Source organism: Astatotilapia calliptera, chromosome 16, assembly GCF_900246225.1.
Source record: "Astatotilapia calliptera chromosome 16, fAstCal1.2, whole genome shotgun sequence".
NCBI lineage: Eukaryota > Metazoa > Chordata > Actinopteri > Cichliformes > Cichlidae > Astatotilapia > Astatotilapia calliptera.
Genome location: NC_039317.1, coordinates 35,012,932 through 35,024,531, shown reverse-complemented (window position 1 = coordinate 35,024,531; position 11,600 = coordinate 35,012,932). Strand labels below are relative to the sequence as shown.

Genomic DNA, 11,600 nt, shown 5'->3' with positions numbered 1-11,600 from the left:
GCTGACACGCAAACTGAAACACGTTTTGCGCATGCTCAGTCGGATCAGCTGTTGGTCCGTTGCTCTGTGAGAACCTGAGAAACTGAGCCACTTTTGTTTATTTGTTTGTTTGTTATTTTCTCCGGTAAACACGATGGCTGGCACAGCGCTCAAGAGACTTATGGCCGAGTACAAACGTGAGTAACGCGAGCCGCTTTCAGCCAATGGGAGGTCTTTTAATGTTAGCTAGCATGCTAAGCTAACAGCTCCGCTAGCGCCTGTATCTCTGTACGAAACTCGTTAAAAGTTCGGTCGATTTGAGCTTTTCTTCGCTGTCCGCGTTTGTTCTTCTGTACCTGCGACTCAAACCGATAACCTGATGAATATCTGGACAGTGTGAATAATCCGGTGTCGGCTTTGTCCACCTGCAGTTTAAACCGCGGTATAATTTGGAGCTTATATAATGTGTTTGTGGCGTTATCCAGAATGTTCCATATAGCTGCCGTCATGTAACTTTCAAAACTTTTCTAAAGTATGTTAAATGAACACAAAGTGCGAACATCATGTTTATCTGTTGGTTACAGGAGCACAGAGCGCAGGTGGAAAACTCGCTGCGAGGCTTCAGCGCTGCACTGACACGGCGGCTGATTTGCCTTTTCTGAAAGTGATAAATTTGAAGGTTTTTAAATGTAATTTGGTGCACTGAGGGCTAACGATAAGAACTTGAACTGGGGGATTAGCCTCGGTACACATTCATATTTAGGCCTGTCATTTATTTAATGCGCTCATTTCAGGCTGCTACACTTTAATCTTGTGTAATAATGTGAATTCTGCATAGATTAGTCGATTCATTCAAGATTCAAGAACTTCATTGTCATGTACACCGCAAAACACAAATGGTTACGCAGAGCAATGAAATTCTTAGTTTGCACGTTCCCTAAAAGAAAGTAAAACACACAAACAGTGCTTTGTGAATCTTGTAGTTTATGTGGGTGTAAACAGAATTTAAAGTGCAAGTAGTTGCAACACTGTCACAGTGATAATATATACAGAGTATATATTAAGGTGTATACGTAGAGCTATGTATAACAATTGCAACTTTACAGGTTAGGGGTAATTACAGTTGTATTATGTTGTGTATAAGTGTTCGAACTTGCAGATTTACAGTTATGGATAAACAGTTCGACATAGATCATTGTGGTAAATCTGATTGGTATTTAAGATAATTGGGACGTCTTTTATAACTGCTTTCTTGCTTTAGGCTGTTTTTAAATGAATAAATGTTAATCATTTCTTCAACATGGGAAAGCAAACAATCTATCAGCTGTTTAAAAATGTGACTGAGACCGGATCACAGCAGAGGTCAAAGGTCACTCATCTTTCTGTGTTTGTGTTTCAGAGCTGACCTTGAACCCACCTGAGGGCATCGTGGCAGGTGAGACACCAGAACACATCTGTAGCTTCTGCAGATGTGTCTTCAGATGTTCAGCGTGTTGTTCCAACAGTCAGACACCCGAGATTTAAAGAGTTTGTGTTTGCTGTGCAGGTCCAGTGAACGAGGAGAACTTCTTCGAGTGGGAGGCTCTCATCATGTGAGTACCCCGTCTCCATGGAAACACACGTTTGAGTCATTTTTGGGTGTTTGTATTTGTTTTGGAGTGTTATTGTGTATGTGTCAGTTAGGGCTACCACAAACGATTATTTTGATAGTCGACTAGTCACCGATTATTTTTGCGATTAGTCGACTAATCACATCATCATCCATTGGACATACAGCGTACAGCTTATTGCACCAGCAGCATCTGCTCTTATATAACTATCATTAGCTTACAGCTTTAAGTGTTTAAGTTAAGTGCTAACTAAAAATAAAGACAAGATGATAGTTTATTAAAGTTTAATGAAGTTTGCAGATTGTTTCGGTGAAGTTTAATGAACTCCTGGCTATCTAAAATATAACAGGACACCGGAGTATATTCTCCAGCATCTCACACTTCTGATAATCAGCTGTCTGCTTGACGTTTATTCAGTTGTGTAAAAACTATAACTTTAATCTCAGCCAAACAGATTTACTCAGGAACAAATAAAATACTAAAAAAAAGCCAAACAATAACATTTTAAGCTAAGTGACGGCAGTGGGTTTGAAAACGATTTGCCGGGAGTCCGGTGTTCTCACGGCTCTAGTGAGCCTAGCCCCCGGCTAGCTATCGAGCTAGTGGGTAACAGACGTCTCCGAAAACGTCGGAGCGCTTTTGAAAATATGTGGTGTCTTGATAAACTGAGCAGATATTTGAGGTTTACACAGCTACATTCTCGCCTGAAAATATGTAAAACGTTTATTTTGTGACCCAGAAAGAATAATAAGAGTAATATTAAAACTAACTAGCTGCCGCCATTGTTGACAACAGAGCTGGGCTGCGCTATGAATTCTGGGACACAGCTGCTTCTTCTTCTTCTTCGGGGTTTAACAGCAGCTGGCATCCTTGTACATGCAGTGCTGCCATCTTCTGTTTCAGTCCGTTATTACACTCTTAAATCCTACTACTTGTTCCTGCGTCTTTCAGGATCTTACAAAGCTTCAAACGACGCGTCGACTATTAAATCAGTCGTCGACGATTTTGATAGTCGACGTAATCGTGACTAGTCGACTAATCGTGGCAGCCCTAGTGTCAGTTATAACTGGACTCTCACAGCCACTTTATTTGGTACAGTTCACTAGTACTGGGTTAGAGCTCCTTTAACTCTTAGGTGCTTGGCTTCAACTGGGTTATACAAGCATCACAGGTTTTGGTTTGTGTGGACATGACATCATCATGACCTCATGATGCTGGTGCATCCATGAATCTGTCGATGTGAATCTGAAGCAAAGGAGGATCCCTGCTTTCAGGTTGTTAACGCCAAACTCAGAATGTAGCAGCAGGAATCGAGACTCATCAGAGCGCTTTTTATCTTCTGCTGTCCGGTTTTGGTGAGTCTGAGTGAACTGTATCCTCCACTTCCTGTTCTTAAAGAGCCAGTTACCTGCTCCTTCTGTCCTTTCCCACGCTGCTCTGTTGTAAGGTGCTGTTTGCAAGGCAGTGCGTAGCAGGTATAAAATGTCCTTTAGCTGGTGGGAGTGGCACCGGTGTGGTCTTCTGCCGCTGTAGATCATCTGTTCTAAGGCTCAGGGGTGCTTTTCTGCATACCTCGGTTGTTATGAGTGGTTATTTGAGTTTGTTGCTTTTACTATCAGCTTGAAGCCGTCCAGGGCTCGCAAAATTGCTAGCCCGGCGTCCCGGAGCTAGCGATATCTCCGGTCGAGCGACCGAAATCTATCTCAGCCCCACCCGTCGGGTTATCATATAGCTCAGTTCAGTCACCTGAAGCACTTCTGTGAGCACCAGCATTTGTCTAATTTGGCTGTTGCACAAACGAGTTACTTTCACTTCTGTGCTGAGTGCTTAAAGGTCAGGCTCAGTCATGAAAGCAGCGACGGAGCTCCATAGATCCACTAATCACACTAATTGCATTTAAAAAGCGAACAATGCTGCTCCCTCATGGCTTTAACCTCCCGTCTGCTGGGATCAGTTGTCTGATCCTTTTATTAGCAGCTGTTAGTGTTTGTAACAGGCTCACCTCTCTGTATTTGTTTCTTTAACCTGCTTCACACTTTATGCCAAACTCAGAAAGTAAAAACCTGCAGTTTGAGTCATGAAGTCACCCTCATACGTGTAAACCATGGCAACTAAACTCACAGGTTCAGTGTGACGATGACCGAGTGAGACCAGAAGGTGTCGCTGTTCTCAAAGTGTTGGAGATGAAACACAGCTATCGGTACACTCCCCACTAACACAAAGTTAAGGCAAGTCAGTGGATTTATGGCTGGAAGAAAACAGAGCAGGAAACAAGACAACACAAAAGTGTTCAAATTTAAACGCTGGGGAGTAAATATGTGTCTTCAGGTGGATTTTAAAGATGTCGAGTGTTGGAGAAGTCTTAATCTGAAGACCAAGGCCTGGTCTACCTACAGAAACAACCAGGAGCATCATTCTCCATGAAGTGTGGACACAGCTGAGGACCAACAAAGATGTTCAAGTGTCATTTTAACTGTGAGGTGTGTTTTTAAAGAGGACATGAAACACTGAACATGTTTACCCCACTGATCCTGACACACCGGGGCCCTGTTTCAGGAAGCCGGTTTAGTGCAAACTCTGAGTAAGTATACCCTGAGTTAACGAAAACTCTGGGTTTTCGGTTTCACAAAGCGAGTTTAGATTAATTCTGAGCGAGTTACTATGACGACACACTCCGTGAAGCTAACCTGCCCCCTAGCAGGTTTACTTCAACTAACCCTGACGTTCTCCGCCTCTTTGTCGGAAACCTGACTGTAGGAAGTGTCAGACATGGCGTGCCCCTTCCTTGAAGAGCCAGTAGATGTTGAAGCCCAAATTCTCCACAGAGCTCTCCGCCGGGAGAGAGTGATTAGAGCGCGTTTGGACATTTTATCATTTCCTGATGATTTCCTGTGTGAACGTTACCGTTTTTCAGCACAATCTACAATTTATTTGAATAACATCCTCAGGCCTAATATTGCTCATGTGACACATCGCGGACATGCTCTCAGTTCTGTACATATTATTTGTATTGCACTTCGGTTTTTTGCAAACGGGAGCTTTCTGTATAATATTGGTGACGCTGAGCACGTTTCCAAGGCTACCGTCTGTCGGGCAGTCAGGAATGTTACAGTTGCACTGAAACGTCTCCTGTACTCGTCTGTGGTGTTCCCCGGTCATAGACCCACAAGATTTATCAAAGAGGGATTCCACAAAATTGCAGGTAGCAGGATGAACGAAACTTAATTCATGATGTGGTGATACTTGAACTACTACTTAAATTTTACATTTATTCTCACGGTTCCCAGGCGTGATTGGCTGTATAGATGGCACTCACATTCCAATCATTGCTCCTTCAGTAAATGAAGGAGACTATGTGAACAGGAAGTCTTTCCACAGCATTAATGTACAGGTACATAGTTCCCTGTAGCATTTCAAACTAACAAATTATTTCATTATAGTAATGGATGCTAATTTGTGTTCTCTGCACTGTGAAGATCATATGTGATGCTGCCAACATTATCACAAATGTGGAAGCCAACTGCTCAGCCTCTGTGAGTGGTGGTGGTGGTGGTGGAGGACCCCCACCTGTTTTTCGGGCCTCCGCTTTTTTTCTGTTGGCTATAACGGGCCACATTCGAGCATACAGAGTAAGCAAATATGTACTTGTAATGTGCTCAGATAATTTCAATAAGTGCTTACAGAGGGGAAATTAATGTAGCCTCTAACTGCAATTGATTTACATCGGACAAACAGACCAAGCACTATGGCTCATAATACAATTACACCTTACCTGTTTGGACTATATTTTTATATTTCATTTTTACTTGCTGCCAGGAACGTTTGGGGCCTGTTGGGTTGCACCTGCGCTCACATCACGTCACAAAATAAAATGTATAAAATAAAAAATAAAATATAATAAAATAACGTGTTAAATGGGTGGAAATCCCTCGATCAATGTTTATATTAACACTCACGCATTGACTCTGTCGGCTATGTTTTGCCATGCATGCTCACTTTCTTTTGCAGCTGTGGCTGTGTTACTTTTTTTCCTCAAAATTTGCATGTTATCGGCATATGCTGCCATCAGAATTTCGGCCTCAAGCGCTGTAAAATACATTGACCGCGCCTTCTTTCCCTCCGTCTCCATGGTGACTCGCTTAATCTGTGCTCCACTAATCAGGGCTTTATGTATCCTCGTGCGCGCGCTTAACTTGGGGTTAAAGCAACTCCGCGTTGACTGAACTAATTGTTATCAGCCTTTCTGAAACCGAATATTCCGAGTTGGACAGTTCGGGGTTACTCAACCCTGAGTATCGTTTTTCACTCTGAGTTTTCTAAACCGGCTTTCTGAAATAGGGCCCTGGTCATGTTCAGCACCATCTTCTGTCAGTACGAGCGTGACGTCATGTGATTGGTTGGTTGAGGCTAACAGACGCACATTAGTTCATGTTAGCTAACTAGTGACAGGATCGATACCTCAGAGGAAAATAGGGACATTAAAGCTAAACATCAGTGTGAGGGGATCACTGTAGTGCTGCAGCAGTGAGTTTATGTGAAACCAGGACATACTGTGGACATACTGTCCACTTTACTGTCTGTGTCTGTAGCAGGAAGTGGCTGTTTGGCTAGCTGCACTGAAACAGGAAATCCAGCTGTTAGCCGTGATGTTGGTGTTTGTAAAGGACAGTGTAGAGGAGAGGCTGTTAGCTGCAGCCAACCAACCACCTGACGTCACGTTCGTACTGACAGAAACATGTTTTTATAACTTTAAGCTGTTATTTGTTAAATCCAGCTTCACAGCAGTTACATGTGTGTCAGAGTCAGAGCTCAGTGGGGTAAATTAGCCTCGATGTGTTCAGTGTTTCATTTCCTCTTTAATACGCTGTTAGACAAAAACATTTCTTATCAGTTATTAAAGATGCTGCAGCTTCGTGCTGTCTCAGACCAAAATTAGTCTCAGCAAGAACTGAAGCGACAAGCTACAGAGAACATCTGCTGATCCTGAGACTCTTCAAGGAGTCAGAAAACCATCTGCTGAAGGTGTTTCACCTGTGACTGGAAGAAGTTACAGTGGATCTAAATCCATTAAAACACCCCAGATGTGGACCCACAGCTGTGTACTCTGAGTACTCGGTGTGAAAGTAGACATCCTGACTGCAGTAGATGTCCAGAAGTTATTGTACCTAAGAAACCAACATGAACATGATGTCAGTGAAGGCAGCGCCCTCAGTCTGTCATTAGTAACGGAGCCTTCTGTTGTTGTGGATGTTGGCGTGACAGCAGCTTCAGTCTGCCCTTCAATTTAACCTGCAGCTCGTGCTGCGGCCAACCATCCACATACCTGCCATCCCCCTGACCGATGACATCACCGCGCCACACCCTATCATTACCGAGGTCATTACCTGAGCAGGTCGGCCCTCTGAGCTGCGCTTTGAGATGCTGTTTCTTCATGGGAAGACGTCTGAGCTGCCTGCTCATGTTTAACGGCTGGCTGTTTTGTGCCTCGTTGGTTGGTCGAAGATTCAGAAACAAGCTGCTGGGAGCGCCCCGATCCTCTGCCATGGCTCCGCCTACACTGATAGACAGCTGGAGGTGTTTCAGACGCAAACAGGGATCACCTGTGTCAGACGGGACCCGCCCACCTGTGTCAGACGGGACCCGCCCACCTGTGTCAGACGGGACCCAGTATGCTCACAGACGAGCCGTTGGTGTTTTCGGTGCTGTCACCAGGCAGTATACATGTGTGTTTTATAGACAGTCACAGGAGTCCACTTGTGAATACGAGCTCTTTGACGCTCAGTTGTTTCCGCTCTTTGAACCTCTGGCGCTCTGACTTGTTTTGTCCTCAGCTGGTCAGCGTCCTTGTGTCCCGGTCGCCAGCGATGTGCCAGTTAAAGTGATGCAAGGTACTCGCTCCAAACCTTACATTCATAAAGCTGTAGCGGCGTCACTGTTTGGATCCAGGTGATGAAACCCTTTGATTTGATCAAACTGCTCTCAGATCTGATAAAAGAACACGCGTCAGACGAGCGCTGATTGGTAGCACAGATAGCCAATCAGAGTGTGTGTGGTCAGTGATTAGAGCGGCTGATGGTGGAGGAGGTGAAGCCGAAGTAATCTGCAGACAGACGATCAGATCGGCTGATCTGCCTGACCTCAGATCTGTGATGTGCTCAGATATTCAAACGTCCTCTTGAACTCTGATGACTCAGAAGCTCCATGACGGCGTAACGATCATAAACACGCTGTGATACCGGCGCCGTGTCCTTGCAGCTGATACGGATCGGTGAGCTTCAAACAGCTGCCGCTAGGGCTGTTCGATATAACGATATATATCGGATGACGATATAAAAACGTCCATAGTTTCATTTTACGCTATCGTTTGTTTCGTGGTGTCGCAAAATAAACTGTTTACAGTAATATTTGTTCATGGTTCTGATGTCACTGTAGTGGCTATATTCATTTATTAAAGTTCTCTTTCTCTTATATGTAATATCACCACACTACAGACAAGCGCCTGGTTTTATGTGTTGTTGTTAGCAACAGCAACGGTAACAGCATCGCGTGTCCGCTTGTTTATGTTCCACATAAACCTTTCACAATAAAACTCAAGATCCTGTTGAGACTTTTCAAAATAAACTGAATCACGTGAAAGATGCAGATTATTTACGATGAGAAGTAAAAAAGAGCCGCCAGGTGCTAAAAAATAAACCTTAGACTCAAACGTTAGAACAGGCTTTTCCCCGCAGCACGCCGTGTAATAAATACAAAGAAAACGGCGCCGTTACAACTTATGTCTAAAAATGTATAGTTCCATGCATCGTTAAAACACTCGAGGACGCGCAGCTGGAAACACTTCACACAAGACGAGCTGCCCGAGATTCACAGAATTTACAGAAAATGTTACATTTTTGTGATCTATATCGTTATCGGACGATAGATGTCTTATATCGGGATGTGAGATTTTGGTCATATCGCACAGCCCTAGCTGCAGGAGCAGAACAGCTTCTCCAAGCCGGTTCAAAGATCTGCTTCTAAAGGAGCCACAGGACGTTCTCCCCAAGTAACTGAAACTACTCCAACAGCTGTGTGGGGAGCCGCTCCGCTTTTTCTGACAGGACGTTTTTCCATGAGAAAGGTACGCTGAGACCAAGTACAGCAACAACACAATACTAACAACAATAAGAGTAAGTAAGGAGATAAAGTATATGTCACTGTAGACGAAGCAGCAGCATGTACACAGCATGCTTACAGTCCAGCGTTCTTTCTAAGATCTTCTCATCATTTGGTCTGAACATCAGACCCACGTTATGTTGAAGTAAGTCAGTATTTGTCTCCTTACACAGACTGACACTGGCTGGGTTTGGAGTCAGGTTGGTTCATCTCCTTCTTCTGACTCGAGAACAAAGTTAGTTTTTTTCAACAAACACATTTTTGTTGAAAAACAACAAACTTTTTGCTTTCCAGCAACAAATATTCAAATCTGAGTGGCGTCTGAAAAACATGAAGACAAACACGTGAAATGAGTTTGTTAGCTGCTGGTGCTGATGGAGAGAGCAGGTGTTAATGTTCCTGTTTGCTTTGCTGTCTCCGTGTTCCACGTGTCTTTGTTTACAAGGAACATTAATCTCTGTTTTTACCTGTGTGCCTCCCAAGGCTGCTCACACCTGATTAGTCAACAGGACAGAAACCTGCAGATGTTCACATCCAGATGTGTTCATAGAGACCGGGTTACCTGTTCTGAAGCTGCTCCTTCAGGTTCTCAAGGGAGATAAAAATTTGTTAGAGGATCATGAAATCAGAGTGAGGGTCACCTGTGCACAGGTGTTACAGAGACGGGAACAGAAAGAGCAGCAGATTAAACTTAAAAACCCGTCCAGCTGCTAACAGGTGATCCGGGCGGGTTCTCCAAGTTCTTCAGGTGCTCTTTGGTTTCGTGCCCTCTGGGTCTCACATGTACTTCCTGTGTGTTTCAGGGGTCCTCAGGACACGTGCTTCGAAGGCGGAGTGTTTCCAGCCATCCTCAGCTTCCCCTCCGATTACCCCCTCAGTCCTCCAAAGATGAGGTTCACCTGCGACATGTTTCACCCCAACAGTAAGTCCACCTGCGGCTGAGCTCCGCCCCCTCACCTGCACAGACAGCTTGTGTTCTCACAGGGTTTTATGAAGGTTAAAGCTCGGTTCAGACTGGAGGTGTGTTTGTGGAGAAGCTGATGTGATGTTTATCCTCTCTCCCTCTCAGTCACTTTAATCCAGCACAGTGAATCACCGCAGCGACGAGCTCGTGTTTCCGCGGTTTTAGACTCGTTTAGAGCCTCGCTCTCAGCTTTTAACCCGTCATGTTCACCTGAAAACAGACAAACTCTTAAACACACCTGGCACACCTGAGTTACTCCAGGTGTGCCTCAGGTTCCTGAACAGAACACGCTTGGTTTGCGTCTGTTTTGATAGGTAAACAGACCGCAGTGACCCCCTCAGTCATGTGACAAGTCATGTGACACAAGGCTGCGTTGTCACAGTAACGGCCAAAGCTCCTGAGAGTCGGTTTGACTTCAAAGCAGTCATGTGACCAGTCACAGCACGCAGCACTAATGTGAACATGCTGCTAACGTGCTGTTAGCATGCTGTTAGCGCGCTGTCATTACTGCTGTGATTAGAGTGCTGAGCCATGATGTCACAGCAGGGTAACAGTCTGAGCACGCTCAGTTCTGATTAGAGGACAAGCTGTTTGCTGCTGGCCCATCATCACCACCCTGCACCAGCATGCCCCCGAGCTGAACTTCCTCCTGCAACTGTAGCGTCTGATCATCCATCAACAGCCTGCAACCGCCGCAGGTGAAACCCACGAAGAAGAAAACACTGAGCGGGCCTGAACCTCCTCAAAGGTGATGGAAAAAACACGTCTCAGGTTTCAAAAGAAGAGAAAAAGTTTTCAAACTTTCTGAGCTGAACGTTTACTCACCATCTGCCCTGCATGGCACCGCTCGCACAGGTGAGAACAGGTGCCAGGCTGCCAGCAGGTGTCTGTAGGTCTGCACCACCCAGCTCCTCTGCATCAAACCTGTTGTTTCATAGAAATGTGAAATATCTGAACGAATAAATATAAAGGTTGTTCTCCCTCCTGCATGGCTCCAGCTGCAGCAGGAGGTTTATCTTGTTTCCTGAATTGTTGGAAGCTGAGATTCAAATGTGAAATGATCAGATTAACTGCTCGGCTCTCGTATCTATTGTGTGCTGATAAAACAGCAGCTGTCAAAGCAGGAACGTCAGACAGCCGACAGGAAGCACTTTGCACACTGATAACAACGAGATGTTTGATGGAAACAGATAGCCTCTGAGTGCTGCCTCACCTGACGGGAGGCTTGTTTACCTGTCAGGTGTTGTTCTACTGCACCTGTGAGGACTCGATGGCCGGGCGGCACTTTGAGGAGCAGATAAAGAACATCCTGTTTCCAAATATGTCCTCGCTGAAAGTGTTTAATGAAGTTTTTACAAAAAAATGAATCCCAAAAACTCAAAGAGAGGCTCACGACACGACACGCGGGTCTCAGCTTTAATGAAGCGTTTGAACAGAAATGTCTTAAAATCAGATTCACAGCATTCAGAAACATCCACCCATGCATGTCAGGTGGGTGGAGCCTGTCCCAGCAGCAGGTCCACCTGGACAGGTCACCAGTCTGGCAGCATTCGCACCTGTGGGCATTACAAACTAAACCTGTGTGTTGAACTGGTCGTCGTTAAATATGTTGGATTCTTTCAGATGGGCGGGCTGAGTCACGCTCCCTTACTAATCATCTTCCTCCTCCTCCTCAGTCTATCCGGACGGTCGGGTCTGTATCTCCATCCTCCATGCTCCGGGCGACGATCCGATGGGATATGAGAGTAGTGCAGAGAGGTGGAGTCCGGTCCAGAGTGTAGAGAAGATCCTGCTGTCTGTGGTCAGCATGCTGGCAGGTAATCACACACCTTTCTGTGATGTCATCATGTGTAAACCATGCTTCACCTCCGTACTCGGTCCTCTCCTCTCAG

The 11,600-nt window shown here is 45.1% G+C and overlaps 1 protein-coding gene across 1 annotated transcript in view; it reads left to right on the top strand.

Annotated features, from left to right (window-relative positions):
• The window catches only part of ube2g2 (ubiquitin-conjugating enzyme E2G 2 (UBC7 homolog, yeast)), an 11,784-nt gene continuing 184 nt past the window's right edge, over positions 1-11,600 (top strand). The window contains exons 1-5 of the mRNA XM_026145277.1: positions 1-176; positions 1,379-1,414; positions 1,526-1,571; positions 9,548-9,666; positions 11,385-11,525. Coding sequence (XP_026001062.1) covers positions 134-176; positions 1,379-1,414; positions 1,526-1,571; positions 9,548-9,666; positions 11,385-11,525 — 385 coding nt within the window. The 5' untranslated portion in view covers positions 1-133. The remainder of the gene's footprint in view (positions 177-1,378; positions 1,415-1,525; positions 1,572-9,547; positions 9,667-11,384; positions 11,526-11,600) is intronic.